This window comes from Danio aesculapii, chromosome 4 (genome assembly GCF_903798145.1).
Source record: "Danio aesculapii chromosome 4, fDanAes4.1, whole genome shotgun sequence".
In the NCBI taxonomy this organism is placed as follows: Eukaryota; Metazoa; Chordata; class Actinopteri; order Cypriniformes; family Danionidae; genus Danio; species Danio aesculapii.
In genome coordinates this window covers 48,947,877-48,968,321 of record NC_079438.1, presented here as the reverse complement: position 1 = coordinate 48,968,321, position 20,445 = coordinate 48,947,877, and the positions used below count along the sequence as shown (strand labels likewise).

At 40.0% G+C, this 20,445-nt stretch overlaps 1 protein-coding gene across 3 annotated transcripts in view; it reads left to right on the top strand.

Annotated features, from left to right (window-relative positions):
• The first annotated feature begins 344 nt into the window (after positions 1-344).
• Positions 345-20,445, top strand: part of kcnd2 (potassium voltage-gated channel, Shal-related subfamily, member 2) — a 172,329-nt gene continuing 152,228 nt past the window's right edge. For 2 of the 3 annotated variants that reach the window (XM_056455906.1, XM_056455904.1), the window contains exons 1-2: positions 345-534; positions 738-1,926. In XM_056455906.1, the coding sequence (XP_056311881.1) occupies positions 815-1,926 (1,112 nt within the window). In that variant the 5' untranslated portion in view covers positions 345-534; positions 738-814. Of the gene's footprint in view, positions 535-658; positions 1,927-20,445 lie in introns of those variants that run through there. The other variant, XM_056455905.1, reaches the window with a different exon arrangement.

Genomic DNA, 20,445 nt, shown 5'->3' with positions numbered 1-20,445 from the left:
GTTAACCGATGCCCGTAGCACGTGACACGCCTCCAATGCGCCGTGAGCAGAAGCAACTTGGGCTCCACCGCAGACTCACAGATCTCCGTCGGTAGCGGATGAAGCAACTTCCAGCAAATCATTTGTTGCAGGTTCAGTTTTTGTTCTGGTTACAGACAGACCCTGCCAAATTGTTTACGGGACGCTGGATTACATTTCAAGGAAGCGGATAGGAAAGTAGCATTTCCTTTTTTTGAAACACCGAACGCGCACTCGCCAGGGTGGTCTTCTCTGCCCATGAAAGGACCACTGTGGCAGGTTTCTCTAAAAGCGTTAGTGTGAAGCTCACATCCGACCGGCGAAAAGGATATCCTTGGACAACGCGAATCCTCTACCTGACTTGTAAACTTGTTGCATTTGCTCCAGAACACCTCCAAGAGCGCATTTTGGATACTTATTTGCGCGTAACGGCGGAACAGCGATACAAAGTGGACTAGTACTGATGAACTGTGCGTAAAAAGCTGCACTTTTGCATTAAAATCCATGTATGAGGAGGTAAGCGTTCTCTCTCGCTCTCGAGCAATAGTTCAGCTCGCGTAGCTTTTACGCGTATAGACATTTTTACGTTCTCTCTCATTGCATTCTCTCATTTTGCTGTTAGAATGCTTTGATGTGGATGTTTAACGCGGCTCATTGTTCACGTGAGTAATAGTATTACTTAAGTTTACGCCAACTGATTGCGCATTGTGTCCCTCCAGATGTCCTTTCTGCGCGTGGCGGATCTGTGAGCGCAAAATCTGCTTCAGTCGCACCGGTTCGCGCACATTGGGTCAGGATGGCAGCCGGAGTCGCCGCGTGGCTACCGTTCGCGCGCGCCGCAGCTATAGGATGGATGCCCGTGGCGAGCGCCCCGATGCCGCCGCCTCCGCGGGACAAGAAGCGAGGTCAGGACGGGTTGATCATCTTGAACGTCAGCGGCACTAGGTTTCAAACTTGGCGGAATACTTTGGAGAGGTACCCAGACACCTTACTGGGGAGCACAGAGCGCGACTTCTTCTTCCACGAGGAGACCAACGAGTACTTTTTTGACCGCGACCCCGACATCTTCAGGCACATTCTCAACTTCTACCGCACCGGAAAGCTGCACTACCCTCGCCACGAGTGCATCTCCGCCTATGACGAGGAGCTGGCCTTCTTCGGCATCATTCCAGAGATAATAGGGGACTGCTGTTATGAGGAATACAAAGATCGCAGGAGGGAGAACGCGGAGAGAATTCAAGACGATGAGGAGAACGACAACAACAACGACTTGGTCATGCCGGATTTGTCGTTCCGCGAGTCCATGTGGCGCGCGTTTGAGAACCCGCACACGAGCACCATGGCGCTGGTCTTCTATTACGTTACGGGCTTTTTCATCGCCGTCTCCGTTATGGCCAACGTGGTGGAGACGGTCCCGTGCGGCAGCTCGCTAAACCGCGCGAAGGAGCTCTCGTGCGGGGAGCGCTACGCCCTCGCGTTCTTCTGTTTGGATACGGCCTGCGTCATGATCTTCACCGTCGAGTACCTGCTGCGTCTGATCGCCGCGCCCAGCAGGTACAAGTTCGTCAAAAGCGTCATGAGCATTATCGACGTGGTGGCCATCATGCCTTACTACATCGGCCTGGTCATGACGGACAACGAGGACGTGAGCGGGGCCTTTGTCACCCTCAGGGTCTTCAGGGTCTTTCGGATTTTCAAATTTTCGCGGCATTCCGCAGGGCTGCGCATCCTGGGCTACACGCTGAAGAGCTGCGCGTCCGAGCTGGGCTTCCTGCTCTTCTCGCTCACCATGGCCATCATAATCTTCGCCACCGTCATGTTCTACGCAGAGAAAGGCTCCTCTGCCAGCAAGTTCACCAGCATCCCGGCGGCTTTTTGGTACACCATCGTCACCATGACAACGCTGGGGTGAGTCCATGTTGTTCTGCGCAAACTTACTGAACGAGCTTGTGCGCATGATCTGCTGCTGTCATGCCTGCTTCAAAGCAGCCCTTTTACACCAACGCGTCCTGAAAAGTTGAGAGCTGCAGGTAAAATACATCAAGGGCAGAGGGAGATCAATACAAGTGAGATAAATCAAAGAAATAGACTCTCTCTATCTCTCTTCTCTCTATATATCTGACCAGTCATGTTATCCATGACTGCCTCATTGGGTTAACTTTTAGATTCTCTTATTTTTCCATGCAATATTTGGTGCTGCATGCATACAATTCTTATTTAAAGCATAACATTAGTTTTTTTCTTCTTAAAAATGTTCTATTTTTGACTTATTTTGGAAAATATTCTAGTTTTGACTATATATATATATATATATATATATATATATATATATATATATATATATATATATATATATATATATATATATATATATGTATATATATATACATATATATATATGTATGTATATATATATATATATATGTATGTATGTATATATATATATATATATATATATATATATATATATATATATATATATATATATATATATATATATATATATATATGTATGTATATATATATATATATATATATATATATATATATATATATATATATATATATATATGTGTGTGTGTATATATATATGTGTGTGTATATATATGTGTGTGTAAAAATAAGACTTTCAGTTAGATGCTAATGTTAATTAAGACTTAAGTGCTAAACAGGCATGTGTGTACTTTGATTAAAGAAGTGGATGTGTAGTTTATATGTAGTGTAGGTTTTTTCTCCCATTGACACTGCATTGTACCTGTTCCTAGCAACTTACATTTTTGAGTTATAAACAGTACTTCTAATATCTATACACAATCATGGTAAAGGAGACTCCCATAGTGTCAAACTTAGCACAGATTCTTCCTTTCTTTTGAAGACTTACTTTTTTTAGCAGACCGTCTTGAAAACCTTTGGCACAATGTTGTAATTACCAAACAGTCAATGAACACACAGAGAGACATGGCTGATTCATATGACGTTAAGCACTGAAGGCGATTACAATAATGCATTTGCTATTGATGTGTTATTCATTCATTAATCCCATCACTAGACGCCTCAGCATGACTTCTCCAAGCCTCCATCCTGTGCTAAGCGGGTGCTCTCCATGGTGCTGAATCTGTCCGCCGCATGTTGTGGTTGCCCCATGGCTGCTCGGGAGACAACCGATTCCTTGCTGGTGAGCCGACACGGTCCTGAGTCACTCGAGGGGATTAATCAAGCTGCATGCTCCAATACGCATCCCGTGCTTTGATCGGCACGCCTTTGAAGTGCATTACTGTGCATTGTGAGTGTCAATCTGACGCCTGGGACAGGCTGATATGATGCATGTTTCCCGTAAAAGTCAATGGGAGACTTTCTTTAGTTTTAAAGTGGATTTGTAAGACTAGTTTTGTACTTCAGGTTAACGCTGTGTGGTTAACAGCACCTGTCTGCTGCTTTTCATCTGTGACTTCATGTCAGAAGATGGTCTACTGAATGTGACTAATGTTGTGTTTGACATGAGAAATGTTAGAAGTTCCTCTCTAAGACACAGCGAACCTTTAATAATAAGAAAATAAGTCTGTCAGAGCTGCGGCACAATGGGTAGTGCGTGTCCTTGTGATATATAAAGAGTTATGGCTCACAGAGTTCAAATCATTCCCATTCCCTTCTACTCTCCTGTCAGCCCTACATTGTTCTGTAAAGAAAATGTGAGGTTTGGAGTGAAAGGGGCGAGAAAAATGATCCAGTAGGAGCGAGAGAAAACTAGTGAGAGAGAGAGAGAGAGAGAGAGTGTATTGGCACATCTTATTGTGTGCAATTTGTGTCCTGCCGTTTCTTGCCTGTCAAATCGGATGACATCAATGAGAAAATGAAATTATGGTGCAACGCTCGGCACCGTCTTAATGTTGGGTGCGCTCTGCATGTGCGTGTGTATGCTAGAGAGAGATGATGACTTGTCGGAGCCAGCTGGTTATGAACTATGTCTTCCAAACAGACCCACAGCTGCAGGGCTTCAGTGATGCGGCCCATATACTCATCTCCTCTCTCTGCAGGCAGGCGTGCTGTTCCTCATTTCAGATTTTATTGCATTGCCTCAGTGAGCCCATCAAGAGGAGCACGCAGGGGGGCAGTCGCTACAGCAGAGATCTGACCTGGTAAAGTCAAGTTCATCCTGCGACGAGCAATTGCCAAAGCTTGGGATGTGAAATCGGCCTGTGTCTTGAGACTATTTCATGTTTGAGTGGCTAAATTTTTTTTTTGTCGTCTTAGAGAGAAGTTTCAAATTGTCACGCAGTTTAAGTTTAAGAGACAGTGGGGTGAGGAGGAACCTCTCCTTTTAGATTTGAGATCTCATCCTTCCGTTGTCTTTGCTTGTCGAGTTCTACCATTACTCCTTTGTCAGGTCTGAAATCTCATTCCCTTTCCATTTCTGCTTAAACACACACTTGAGTGAGTGGTCAGTCTGGGCATCGCTAAACGACTTTACCTGCTCTGATTGAACAAGGGCCCGACTCTCTAAATGTATGCATCACTTTTTAATGCCTCATTTCCTAGACTGGATGACAGGGATGGATCCGTGGCTCAGAGAGCAAGGGGTGGGATTTACAGGTGAACTTTTTTGGGGTATAGATTACAATTAATGAAACCCTGTGACATCCCTTTCCCAAAGTGCAATTGAAGAACATTTTGACTATCAGCACAGTTTTACTGAGATAAAAGCCAGCATTAAAGCGGGAGGAAAGCCACGCTTGCCAGATTATACGCAACCCCTCAGGCGTCTTCAATCTGCCTGTGTGAGAATGATTGAGAATTTTTAATTATCCGTAAAGATAGCCTCTATCGTGCAGAACTCCGTGTTAGATACCTGAATGCCTCAACCAGCTTTATTCTGAAAAATTTATGCATACACGCACCAGGGACCACTGCTCATATCGGTCTCATTTTGATTGAAATGAAGTGGCTTTTTTAATCTCTTACTGTACTTAAAGAATGCGTAGCTTTGCTGTCTGGTAGTGTAAGATATGCCGGTTATCTCCCAAGTGACGTAAAATCATGATGGTGAGAACAGGCCGCGTGGATGTTCTCTTAAACCTGGCTCAGAGGTTCCAGAGATATATATTTCAGTGTTTCACATGAGTACCCGAGCACTTTGCTACCTACTCTAAGTAAGCTTTGGTACCCAAGTTCACCTTTAGACTAAGATGGCCATTTTTCTGCAGAGTTTAGTTCCAGCAAACCTGTCTGAAAGTGATCCTAAATACCCTGATTATCTAGTTCATGTGTCTGTAATCAGGGCTCAAGCTAAACTAAAGCTGGATTGTGGCCTTCTAGTAGCAGGAGCGGACACCTGAAGTGGCTTATCGAATCCATTCAATAGCTATGTTTCCATCCGTAGATATAAATTAAACTTTTGCTCAAAACTGGAATATCACCTAAAACACAACTTCCTTCCAATGAGTCAAGGAAAACTGAATTCTCACGTTCTAATAAACCACTTTGTGCCTGTTTAATGTAACAAATCACTTTTGCTTACTATGAATTATCTCATATATTACAATTGAAAATGTTTTGACCTCTTCGTCGATGCAAATATATCTTGTCACTTGTCATTGCAATTTTTGGTATAATATGATCTGTTAAAACAACATCACATGACTTTTTTGATGCGGTTGTTTGAATTTATTCAGTAAACTTAATTCCATTGTTATTTATGCACACTTTTTTTATTGGATAAAAACTTTAGGTAACACTATAGTTTAGGTCATAATTCATGGTAATAACAAACCATTAACTAATACTACTAGCTTAATAAACTACATTTATATAGCACTTTTCTGGACACTCAAAGTGTTTACACATTTCCGTCACCAGTGTGCAGCATTCACCTGGATGACGTGTCAGCAGACCGCACACCACACTTCAACTGATTGGTGGTGAGGAGACAGAGAGTAAACCAATTATGATATGGTGATGTTAGGAGACCTGTGGACAAATTTGACCTTGGGTTAAATGTCTTCTGTATTTCGAAGGATATCCTGGGATTTTTAACAACAGAAAGACCACTGAGCAGGACTGAGAGTCTCCGTCTGTATGCTGGGGCATTAGGACCCACACAGTGTGCAGGTTGAGCACCACCTACTGGTCTCACTAACACCACTCTCGGCAGCAACCTAGCTTTCCCATGTAGTCTCCCATCCAAGTACTTACCAAGCGCAGCCCTGCTTAGCTTCAGCGGGCGACCGTGTGACAGTTATAGAGAGCTAGCTGCCGAGCTAGCATGCATTGTGATCTAAAGTGTTACCGTGGTTTATCCTACTCATCTGTGCACATACATTTTTTATGTGCATTTTCAAAATGTATGCAAATGTTGGCAGTTTTATTAAGCATTTTTTATGCGATAGTTTATAATGGGCATAAGAATTGTTAGTAATGTGCATTAATACAGTACATTTATTATGTATTGCCATACACCAACGTGCTTTACAACTGTGTGAGGGGGTCTCTCCTCACCATCACCACTACAAATAGTTGGACAGAAACATAGCTATTGATCCATTTGGCTGGAACACAGCATCAGCATTCAACCCTCAAAGAGTTCCCAAATGGCAATGGGTAGAGTGGGAATGGAGGAGGCAGTGGGATGGGATGTGACTTTGGTTCACAGCACGAATGGCCTCCGCTTCACTGGCCCCTATCGCCTCTTTAATGGACTCGTTTTCTGGCATAGGCTGATTTTGCCCAGCTCAATTAAATCAGCAGCGTTTTAATTGGCTTATGCACTGTCAAACGGGATCTATTAAGTGAGCAGCTGTCAGAGCTGAAGACATGCAGATATAAATGTGAGGAAGAGAGGGAGAAAGGTGAAGAGGGGTAAATGCATCAGATGAAAGCACTCGGGTACAATGAGAATGTCTTGTAAATGAAATGCCCCCATGATCCGCTACAATACCCATAATTCTTTTTTCGCTGAAATGCAGCTCTTTTCCCCTCCAATCTTTTTCTACCTTCTCATCCCCCCGCCCCTTCTCCTGCGGGGTTATGAAGCCACATAAAGTATCCTACCAAGAGGTTGTAAAGAGATTGATGGAGTAGCATGGAGAGTCTATTAAACTCTCGGAAGTCACCTCATGTCAGGTCAGTTGAGGGCAGAGTCTTCAACACCCACTGGCTACATATCCCCTCCCCGGGACATGCCACACACAATAGGGATTTGGTAGATTAATCTTTGATATCCATTGTGGCCACCTTAGGTTAAGCAATAGGCTTAATGTCTGGGAAAGCAAAGTCCACAGTGCACGACCAAAGAAGGCCTCAGTCTGGTTTTCGACACTTTGAACAGAGCGAAAGGTTGATTCCTTGAGGTCATGCTAACAGCATTGTAGTAAGGTCAGGCCATGGTACAGCATGCAAAAGGCACTCATTATTGTGTCTGAAAGAGCATGCTGGTGTGGGGTTACCCTCATTAGTGCACCTTGATCAGGAATCACACAGCAAGAGCGCTGCCCCAGAGAAATGCAGCGATGCAGGTTTAAAATTGATGTTCCCAGGCCACTCGTGTGCGTCCATCTAAGACACGACTGGATTCCTGTAAAGATTTAATGTCTCTGTGCTCGGCTGATTAAATGGACAAACTCCTGAAATTGTCATCATGTACACAAACCCACGTTGTTCCAAATCCCCAAATCTTCTCTTTTGTTTGAAGTCATGTAGGTTTTTCAATGACATGTGAGGACATTTAGGAGTGCGATTTTATTTTTTAACATTTATATTTGTATTTGGTAAACACTTTATTCAAAGCTATTTGCATTAAATTGAAGGTACGCGGTTTGTCTCATTTTGTCATTTGTTTAACTGTTTAAGGTTCAAGATGGCAGATGATGCCAGAAGTTTAAATTATGGTTGTGAATTTAGACACGCACACACCCACACACAGACACGCACACAGAGAGGCACACATGCTGGTATTGGGTGTTTACAGGGACTCTCCATAGGCTTAATGTATTTTATACTGTAAAAACACTTGCTATATGGCCCTACCCTACCCCACCCCTAAACCCAACCCTGTGGCAAATTTTGAATGTCATAAGACACCGTTAAGTATGTTTTTTTTTTAAAGCATTTTGAATTGCAAGGACATAAAGTCATGTCCTCATAAACCACCTCCATTTTGTAATACCAGTGTCATTATACACATTTCTGTCCTGTAAACTAGTGGTCCTCAAACACAGAGCTGCGGACCGGTACCATTCTGTGGATCAATTGGTACCGGGCTGCACAAGAAATCATTAATTGTTTCCGTTTTATTTATTAATGAGTCTAAACAATCTTTTATCTTGAAAAGTCTTTTATTTTGAAACATGACCATATTCTCTCGCTTACATTTTGGTCACTTGAGCGCCCAAATTTAACCCACGAGCAGCAAACGGAGTAAGAAACAGACGTCTTTGGAAAGTTTCTTGCCAAGGAACTGCCAAGGAATAGATTCGTAACCCAGTTGTCAACAAATCAGGTGAATCCACCATGGCTGTGTGAGAAGATCAACTGATTGAGATCCCAAATGACAGTGACCTTTAAGGGCCATTTGCATATTGCGTCTTTCCTAGAGTTCGCACAAGTTTGTTATTTCCAATGGAGGTTTGGCTTGCACGCACAAGCGGCATGACGTGCTGCGCCTTACAGTCCAGATGCACCCAGTTGAATGAATCCCGCAAGCGCCATGTGGTCACGTGGCAATAATTGACCGATCAGATTCAGCTTGTATAAAAAATACACATTTCGGTAGGACAAATTATCTCAGACAAACACAGAACACCCAAACACTGCAATGCTTTTGTAATTTTTTTCCAGAAATAAAACTTGTATCAGAGTCACCTGACAAAAAGGTTGAAGACCACTGATGTAAACCACCCAAACCAGTACACACACACACACACACACACTCCTCCTCTGGATTATGGGTCCACAGAGTTTATGTCCAGTTTATGATCACCACATTGCACCAAGGTAATAAGTATTCCCTATAATGGCTGCAGAGAGAGACAGGGAGGAAAAAAGTTTTTGACCAATTTTTTGGGTTCCACGGATGTACATGACATGTTTTATGGCTCAAATAGGAGCGCGAGAGAAAAGCTGTATTTGAAAGATTTACACAGTGGCACTGCCACAGGGAAATAAAGAGCCCAGAATGAAGTAATTAAAGGCTCTTTGTCATGTGGAATAACCCCTGTGGTGTTGCTGTAGAGGCGCTAACTCTATTCATCCATCCATTTCATACTTGCACTATTACTCCACACCGAGAGGCTAATTGGAGAAGCGTCTCTCTTCTTAACTCTCGTTCTGTGTCTTCCCTTTAGCTTTCCTTTCCTTCCTCGCCACTGCTTTTATTCCGCATTTTAGTTCTCCTCCTCTGTCTGTCTTTTATTCTGGAAACATCCACCCTCTCTGTGATGGTTCAGATGGCATAAAAAACATGTTGAAAGTAGATCATATTCTCCTCAGATGGCTGCCTTTAATCATTTGAATGAAACGGACAGAGGGCTTTTTTTCCTCCTCCTCTTCCAATTAAGTATGTGTTTTTTCATTTGAGTTTTTTAATTACTTGGCCTGTCTAGAAAAAAAAGAAGCTGTGGTAGCAGTAATGGTGCTGGCGTTGGGAGGTTTAAGAGCTTTAAATCACACACACACACACACACCCTCGTCTTGGCACACATCAAAACACTGAAAATCAAAACGCACCTTTCCTTAGTGGCTGCCTGAAACGATAGTTATTGGGAGAGTGAGTGAAACGCAAAACTTCAAAAGTATGGACTTTTACTTTCCCACCAGGAATGATTAATGCTCCCTTGAATGAGGTCCAGAATTCAGATGCTGGAATCAGATCAGGTCTATGTTTAGATTAAATTGCATCAAGAGACTCAGAGTTTCAGTCTTCTACATTAAAACACTATATTATGTCTTTTAAACAGTGGTTAAGGCTATTTTAACCCATTATAGAAAATTGTAGTTAACACTGCTAACTTTTTCTAAATAATGTGACCATCATGTTTTCCATTCATGTATAATTTCTTAGAATAGAACAATATTTGGTTATACATTTAGTTATGAAAATCTGGAATTTGAAGGTTCCAGTAATCTAAATACTGAGAAAAACTTTAAATAGTCTAAATGAAGTGATTAACAATGCATTATACTAATTAAACATTGAGTTTTTAAATATTTACAATAGGACAATTAATAAATGTATACCTGTGCATCATAACTGCAAACCAGGGTCACAAATATAGTAGTATGTAGTTAGGTTGTCCATATTTTAGACCGCAATTTGCCATTTCCGAGGTTATTATATTAATTTCTTTTAAAGCTCTGCTTAGGGCTATTTTAACCCATAAATAGTAATACAATAACAGAACAGGGTTATTTACGTTTAGAAAACGTTTTTTTCATGCACAACCTTGGCATTGCAATTTGGCTTCCTTACTCTTTTCATGAATAGTCTATCAAGTTTAAATAGTCTATCACATTTAAAAGCATAAAACATTTCTTGTCCCATGGTGTAAAGGTGCCTTAACCTATGGTTTGGCTTTTGTTAACTGCGAAAAAGCAAAAACAAATTAGAAAAATAATTCAATGAAAAGTTTTGCCACATAAAATGAAACCTGAGATTAAAAAAGACCCACCACACACTTCCTTTAAAATCATTCTTCTGCTCTAGTCTGCATCCCCACTCTTTTTGCAAGATATAGTTTTATCCGGCTACACATAACCTTGTATTAATGTCTTGTAACCCCTCTTTAAGCAATAAAAGGCTAAAAATTGTTAGAGCTTTTCTTAAAAATTTAAGGTTTTATGTTGTTGTTCCATGTTTAAGACATGCTTATACTTGACACAGGGTACCTTTATCACCACAAATACATGAGGTCACTGCAATGCTTGCATTGGCATTATAAACTGAAGCTATCCTCCTATAAAAGTGACAAGTTTAAAACCCTGTAGCATTTAAAAAAAAATCTGGATGTTTTAGATTTGTCACAGTGCAAAGTCAGGTATTCTTAAAAATCTGGTCTCCTAAAATGTCAACTAGAAACAAACAATCCACTCCGGTCTACTTCTCCACTCTTTTTATCAGCTACCGTTTTGGCCAGCAATATTTAACCCATAATATCATTTAATTCCTAGTTAACCCATAACAACCTAAAAAAAAATTCTTAACTAATGTTTTATACTTTAAGGTTAATCTTCTGCTTTTCCATTTCTCTTTTAAAACATGAGAAGCGTGAAACATTTCCTTTCCAACAGTTTAAAGACACATTAACCCAGGGTTTTGCATTTATCACACCTCAAAGCGAGGAAATCTGGAAACGTAAAAAATCCAACCTTAGATCAAATGAAGTCCATCGCATGCTTTCAGATCATTCCAATTCCACTCCAATGCACAAACACACAATAATGAGATACGTACACCTACACACACATCCTTGATCCCTCACATTTACCATCTCAAGCTCATTTTATTAATCTGTCAATCAGAAGCAGGAGGACAAACATGGAATTCTCCTCTTTTATCCACGGCTCATCTCCTCTAGTTCTGCACGGCCGTTATCTTCTCCAGGTCATGACTGATTTGATTTGTGCGTAATTAAGGCTGTGGACTCTTGCTATTTCTGATTATTTCCCTCTGTGTGTATGTGTGTGTGTGTGTGTTTCCTGTGCAGTGCAGTGCTCTGCTCTGGACTAATTGAATTAATGCATTCATCTGCGTAGCACTTTCTTTTTTTCTTCTGTTTTATTCTCGACTCCCCTCAATTCTACAAATGAAAATGTAAAAAACAATCTCGAAGACACCTTGAAGTCCTGGATGAATATGATGATGTGATGCTCGGTATTAAAGGTGCGTGTGCATGTGTGTTTGGCGAAAATAATAATGAATTGGCTGGAATTCAAAAGGGAACTGGAGTGTTTTGCTAAAGCCTGCTAATACCATACAAGAGGCTCATAAATAGCAGAAACAGAGGGAAGTGGGGTAGTGAATACAAATGCGGCCTTTCATATGGAGATCTCCTGCGGTAGACGGACGTGTCTTCATTAGATGTCCGCTGAATGGTGTTTAAAGCAGAGAGGAGAGACGGCCATGAGTCTGGCGTTGGCTTTTTGTCAGTGTACATTGATTAAGCGTCACTAGCTACAGGAGAGATGACCTGCTAACGCTGATCTGAATGCAGCCTTTAACAGCTCGCAATACATGCTCGCAGCATGCAGAAAGAGACAAGAAAGACAAACGGGGAATCAATGCGAATCCTGCAGTATATCCCGCACCTGTGTGTTAGCTAGCCCGTTCCCTTTAGACCGTTTAGCTTGACCCATTTTCATGAAGCCTTCCCATGCAACAGCACAGATGTTGGTTTAATAACTTTGTAGGAGGATGTGTTGTAAATAACTTGATCTTTGTGTTGCAATAAGTGATGTTAGAGCTTTTGCCTAGTACACAATATGTAAAAGAGCTTGCCATACCCGGTGACTCTAGCTTCATTGTTAAATGGCTAACGTGGATTTTATTGCGATAGTAGCTGTGCTTTATGTGCTTTAGGAAGGCTGAAAAACATTGCAGATTCGTTCGGCGCAGTGTCCACTAGTTCCTTTCGGAGGTGCACACAGCTCTGTGAGTTCAACTATACCTAGATGATGGAGGCTTTCAGCAGTGCTTCAGACTGAGCTGAGCCCAGTTTGATGAACTGTTGTCTGGTGTCAGCAAGAGGATTTCCCCTTGGGACACCAACAACAGGCACTACATCATAATCACATCATTCGTGTTGCCTCATTTGCTCAAATCGCGCTACAGGATGTCTATTCACGTCTTTGCGTTGACCTAACATTTAAGTCACTCGTGCTTAACGCTTCATCCATGTCTGGTGTGAACGCAGCAATACACTACAGCCAATTTAGTTTATTCAATTTACCTATACCGCATGTCTTTGGACTGTGGGGGAAACCGGAGCACCCGGAGGAAACCAACGCCAACACGAGGAGAACATGCAACCTCCACACAGAAATGCCAAATTGCCCAGAACCAGCGACCTTTTTCCTGTGAAGCGATAATGCTAACCACTGAGCCACTGTGCCGCCCTATACATTATACGGTATAGCAAAAATATTTCCAGGCACATTTTGAACAATAATTATTTATGGACATATTAAAATGATTGTAATTAATAATAATATTGCTGTGCAGCTTAAAAATACTACTTAAATGTCATTAAACATGTATACCACAATCTTCCAACCAACTTACCTTTAGCTCATTTTTTATTTAAAATATAATAAAATGTTGTAATGTTGCTTATTCTTTTATTGATTTTATGAAGTGCCGGTCATAGTATACTTACATTTTTACATAAATTTATCTGTTACCTTGGTTGATCTTTAAAAACATTAAACGGTTGCTCCAGGATTTTGCAAGCCTGTTATTATATAACTGCAAAATAATCACCTTTGTGTGTATGTGTATATACAGTAGTCAAGCCAGAAATTATTCATACCCCTGGCAAATTCTGACTTAAAGTTACTTTTATTCAACCAGCAACCCCCCAAAAGATAATAAGACGATGTACAGGAGGCATCATTGTGGAAAAAATATATATTTCTCAGCTTTTATTTACCTTTGAACAAAAAGTGACATGTCCAAAATGATTCATACTCTATGCAAACTGTCAAAGTTTTCATACACTGCTCAAAAGTATAAAGGGAACACTTAAACAACATAATGTAACTCCAAGTATTCCCTTTTTGAGCAGTATATATACAAACACACACTGCAGGATAAGCTAGTAATCTAATAGTTTAACATTTTGTTTGAGATAAAGTAATAGCGATGCTTGTCTTCTAGTTTTTACATACTAATCTTTCATACTTAAGTCATGCCATTTAAAACCATTTTTCCTCTCATAGCTGACCTTTGAGTACTGACTTGATCTTTTTCGTGAACTTATGTGAATGTACATCTGGAGCAGGCTGAGAGCTGCTTGTCTCTTTTTAGCTTGTGCATTTTGTTCCTTGTGTTATGTTATTAGGCAGTTTTTATTCTTCTGCTGGAAAGGGTACTCTACAGCTCATTCTAAACAGATCACTTGCATTTGATTTTCCCTGTCAGCGAGAGTCTAAAGCAGGCCGGCAGGGAGGCCGTTTGTTGGTCTTTGCGATTTGGACTCAAATGGAGTGAATCGGTGGGAGGACGGCGTATAACTGCTGTAAGTCAGGCAGAACACTAGGGGACACGCACTGATTTTATGGTTTGTGATACAAACACTTGAATAGGCCATTACACACCTTATGACACACCTGTCTTCCTTTTCTCTACCATCGCCTTATTCTCCCCCATTTTACTTCTGCTGTTCATTTTTTCTGCTTTAAGGCACAATCAATTTTTTTCAGCTCAAACTGGAGCAAGCAGCAGCTCTAATGCATAAGTCGCAAATATTTCACTATTTAGGCTTACTCGCTTGCCTTGAGGCGGTTTTCTGGGTTCAGCACTAGAATAGGACTGTTTACAGTAATGCAAATGAAGGCTAATCAAGCATTCTTGGAGTTTTAGATATGTGTAGTTTAGATGTGTGCTAGCATACATATGTATTTTTCCAGTTGTAGCTGGGTGGTTGTTTGGATGTACAGTGTGTTTCCGTAGGTCTCTTTTTTTTGACAGGAATCCAGTCATGTTCACTTGTGTCTGTATTTGATATCTGTTCACAGGTTTGATTTAATTATAGCACTCTGGTGTGATTGCTCTGTTGGAAAGGTTAATTGTAAATAGTTGTGAATGCTGCCATCACTGAAAAGACGAGTCTCTGTCTGCTTCCAAATGAACTCTGCTGTGATTTGACTATAATATGAATTCAGCACCGGACAAAGACGTAGATTCTGGTTTAAAAGTGGCAGTGTGAATGATAAGTGAACTAAATTTTATTATTAAGTTTAATAATTTAGTTTAATATTAAGTTTATAATTCTATTTTCTGGTCTGCATCAAACTCCATATACAGTATATCAACACTTTTACTTACTTTACTTTTACCCATTACCTGTGTTGGTGAATTTCACTAAACCTGGGATTTATTATTATATATTTTCTTAAATAAAATATTTTCTTTGTTAATAAGCAGCATATGCCAGATCCGGTTGATAATTAACTTTTATTGAACCTGTATTAATAATAATAATAATAATAATAATAATAATAATAATAATAATAATAATAATAATAATAATAATATACTTAACACTTTATTTTAAGCACCAATTTCACTATTTTCTATTATTAAAATGATTGACTGATATTTGTACTTATATATTACATATTATGCATGATGTTATTCTAAATCCTCAATCCTACCCAATACATAACCTCTACATTAATAACTATTAATTAACAGGAAATTATTAAATTAATGAGCTAAAAGTCATGTTAATAGGAAGACTTGTACCTTAAAATAAGGTGTGACCAAAACAAAGCATACATACATACATACATACATACATACATACATACATACATACATACATACATTATTTTCAATAATTCGCCCACATAAAATTACTAGTAAGCAGCAATATAATTAAAATGTCAAAACAGCACATTCAATCATTAAAGTAACCCTTTTTTTAAGACAATGTTAAGTGTCTTAAAAACCTAGATATTATTATTTACAGACTTTAAATAAAACATGCAAGCAACACCATAGCCATCCTGTCTGCAGCGATGTCTTACATCCATAATTTTAGACCTGGGAAAATACACACAGCAAAACTTCTCAGGTGACTGATTTCAGTGAAACACAAGCTCTACTGGTAAACTAACAGGTCTCATTACATTACGGCCCAGTATACTGTAATTTAAACACACCCTTCTTCCTCTTTGACATGTGAAGGTGACACACGTATGCATTCTGTACACTGAATTTGTGCCTCAGAACATTGTTTGGAGTTAGTGTCCTTTTTATAAGATTGCGATTGTTTCATGGAGTAATCCCAAAGTTGTTTAGCTGCCAAACAAAAAAATTTAATCTCCCTTAAATTCTGATTTACATTACTGAGCAGTCACATGTTGCCACATTGGAACAGCTGCGGATATGCACATCAATATAGCATCATTTTTTTATGATACTGCATAACAGTAATTAAGATTTTTTTAATATTCTGTGATGGTTGGGTTTAGGGTTAGGGTAGAGGTAGACATTCAAAAATACAATTTAATGGATAATTTAATTAATAACATAAACAATACTCGGTACGACTACTGTTTTTACGTTACTGTGTCAGTTGGGTTTAGGGCTGGGGTGGAGTAAACGTTAGACCAACACTCAAAAATAGACATATGCTGTTTGTTCAAACTACTTGTTTAAAATGAGCTGAAACCACACAATTCTTGAGGGGTTTTTTTTTCAGCTTAATTGTCTTATGTTCTATCTACTTAAATTTGTAATTTGCAACCTAAATCTTTCACATTACCCCAACACAAATTGATGTGGAACCCAGCTTTTTTTTTTTACAGTGAATCAGAGATGTTGAATTATTTGACCGAGTGTTTTTCTAGAAATGCCTCAGATGTCAGGAATTATTTACATTAGTTTGAACGTGCTAAAGCTTTACATTGCTTTTGGAATTGCTTATTTAAGTCCAATTGAGCATGTGTGTGTAACTTATTTAGTGTCGGTGCAATCTATTGGGTGCTGTCACTTGAAAATCAAGCCAGATTTTTTTGTCTGCAATATAGTTGCTATATAAATACACATTACAATGCTGGGTTCCACACAGTCGATTTGCTTTGGGACAACACGAAGGAATTGAGTTAACTCATCAGAAATGAATTGAGTTAACTCATCATCAAATTTAAGCTGATTGAATATTAAACAAATTATTTTCCCCCCCAAAAAACCTCAAGAATTGTGTTGTTTCAGCTCAATTTAAATAAGTAGCTTGAATAAACAGCAAATGTGATGTTTTTTAGTGTACATTGAGCAAGACCAGGTACATGTAGCAGTCGTGGCTATCTAGGTCATTGAATTTGACGCTCTTACTAACTGTTTCGGGTGTCCTGTGCCATAGATACAGTGTCGTAGTTCCAGTGAAGGTAAGCCGGTGAAGATGGACAGCTGAGGTCGATGTGGACAGAACGACGGTAATAGGAGAGCAACAGAGAGAGAGGGAGGTGTTACATGTCACCGTGACACATCATTGGAAAACACAGAATCTATTTACCATCGACTGTCCTCTCTCCCTGCTTCAGTCGTTTCCCCCTCCCTGACAGGCCGTAATCACTCTGCTTTCACACTCCTCCAAATATACACACCTGCAGTTACAGGAAATCCACAGTAATGAACTGCCAGTCAGGAAGGACCGACAGGGTGGTCAAGCCACGTTAAAACCCTGAATTACAGGACGTGCATGTGCCAAATGTTCAAAGTGGGAGGCACTTTCTAAAGATGTGAGGACAGGTTGTGCTCTTTAATCTGTGATGGAAGATGGCGTGAGAGGACGGGGAAGTGCGGACTGCCGTGGTGGCCTCATGTTTTAAACATCACTGCCATTCTCCTCACCGCCTGACATTCAGCAAACTCTCCCAGTCTGTCCAGCCTTGATAGTGTCTCCCACCAGGACGATCTCTCCTGTAAGCTAATTATCATACGCACACATACACAGATCACCTTCAGAGACGAGTTTATTCACGTATGTTCACCTACACACCACTCTATTTAATTCAGCCTTCACTGTAAAAAAATACTGGGTTCTATGCAAACCCTTCATCTCATCTAAACACAAATCGATTACGTTAACTTAACTTTTCACAATTTTAAGGTGATTATAAAACAATTAAGTTCTTCACTTAAAAAAGGAAAACAACCAAACTACAACAATGTGAACACTTTTATTTACTTTACTCTTACCCATTAACTGTAACGGTAAATTTAATTAAACCTAAGATTTGTTATTATAAAGTGTTCTTATATCATTTCAACAGTTCACACTTAGCTGCTGATTGATTGTAAAACGTGTGTCTGGAGTCCTTGAGTCCAGGGCTCCCTCCCGTTGCAGGGTGAGAGGGGAGTTTGAACTCCCATGGTGCTTATGGCTAATGACGAAGTAGGAATTGCTATGAGAAGATATACTGCTGACTAGGAGCTTATCTGTGGTGCCAATTTGGTTTAGTCGATTCACATATGTTGCTTGTCTTTGGACAGTGGGAGAAAACCGGGGAACCGGGGAATTCCTCTCGAAATTAGTTTATAAATAAACTTCACTTATTTTCTTTGTCAATAAGCAGCATATGTCAGATCCGGTTGATAATTCACTTTATTGAACCTGCATTAATATTAATAATAATAATAATAACTTGTTAACCCTTTAATTGAAGCACAAGTTTTCCTATTAACATGCCACACAATCCTTTTATCTTTTCCAAACGCAAATTAAGTTAACTTAATGGTTTTTATCATTTTAAGTTGATTGAGCATAAAACAATGAAGTTGTAAGGTATTGTGTATTCATATAGTGCATTTATCGTGTTTGGCCATACACCCACAATTATGAGGGGGGAGGGTATCCCGGCACCCCCACCAGTCTGCAGCATCCACTTGGATGATGCGACGGCAGCCACAGGACAACGGCGCCAGCGTGCTCACCACACACCAGCTATAGGTGGAGTGGTGAGACAGTGTAAGAGACAATTCAGTGGATGAGGATAATTGGGAAGCCGTGATTGGTAAGGGGCAATGAAGGGAATTTGGCCAGGACACCATGGTTACACTCCTACTTTTTATAAGAAGCACCATGGGACTAATAATGACCACAGAGAGTCAGGACCTCAGTTTAAAATCTCATCTGAAAGACGGTGCTTACTGACAGTATAGTATCACTTTACTGGGTCACGCAGACCTCAGGTTGAGTGCCACCTGCTGGCCTCACTTACACCACTTCCAACAGCAACCTAGTTTTCCCATGTGATCTCCCATCCAGGTACTGACCAGGCCCAGCCCTGCTTAGCTTCAGTGAGTAACCGGTCTTGGGCTGCAGGGTGATATGACCGTGGCCAAGTTGTCCCTAAAAAAACCTAAAGAACTGTGTTGTTTTAGCTAAGTTGTTTGAATAAAAGGCAAAAATGGTGTTTTCTGAGGCCAAATAAATGCTTTTTTTATTTTTCAAGAGAATAAATCAACTAACTATTGAAGCGTCATTCAGGAGAGTGCAGTAATTAAACTGTGCATGTGCGAGTATGTAGTAAACATCAGCACACTCCAGTGCGTAATTAGAAACTTTGATGCTTTCACTGTGAAAAATCTCTGTTTTGGTTTTACGCTTCATTTCCGAACACATCAGTCTTGATAATAAACGACGTGCTACAATGGGAAGCGGTGTGTGTGCGTCGCTTGAATTGCTTTATATTTTAGGGGCTAATGCATTTTGCTCAGTTGCTGCCCTTAGCGCTCACAGTGTGGGGAACTAAATGGTGCTGGTTGAGGTTTTTTTGCCGGTCTCTATAGTATCCGTCAAACTGATAAGAGAGAGAGAGAGTCACTGCTGTGATCTGAGGGAACAGTGCTTGTCTTTGATGCTCTCACTGGATGCGCGTTCAACCATTGGGGAAAACAGTCACATCTGTCTGTTTCATATTTGACCTAACAGCCTATATTTCCAACGTTCTGCTCTCATTAGCTGTGTTTAACCTATTAAGGAATCTGTGCACCCAAGAGCGAAGCAGCCATTAGAACTGTGCTATATACTGTATGTATGTATAAATGTACCACATTTTCTGGATTAAAAAAAAGTTTTAAAATGTACAGCTTTTATCATGAAGGTCTGCAAAAAGCGCACTAGGACTGATGCTTTGAGCCACATACATTGTTAGTATACCCGTCTCCCATGCTGAATCTCATTAGTAGATGTGCGAGTAGAACCGAATGGTTTTCAATGGTGCCGTGACCCAGATAGTACTGAGGAATAGGAGTGTGAGTGTAATGAAGCTTAGTTGCTTGATCCTTGATGGCACACCTGACCCTATGCTGAAATGAGAGTTTGAATACTGTTTGCAGTAGTGCTAGATTAACTGCAGGGGTTAAATTGGTGCCGTGACCCGGATGACTACAGTGATTATGGTGGTACGTGTAATGGAATTCTTTGAATTAATTTAGTATAATTACACATTTGATTTAATTAAGGCATGTTTGATTTGATTTGTAAATTACATGCATATGTTGAATGTGACTTTAGTGTTGTTTAATGATTAATTATGACTAATTGCATACAAAATTAGGGTTTACTTTAACATGATACAGTATGTGTACTGTGTATATTTATTATATATATAAATGCACAGACATACATGTATATACTTTAAAAATTATTTACACATATAAGCATTAAATATAATTCGGAGTTATAAAAGTACAGTTATATATATGTATGT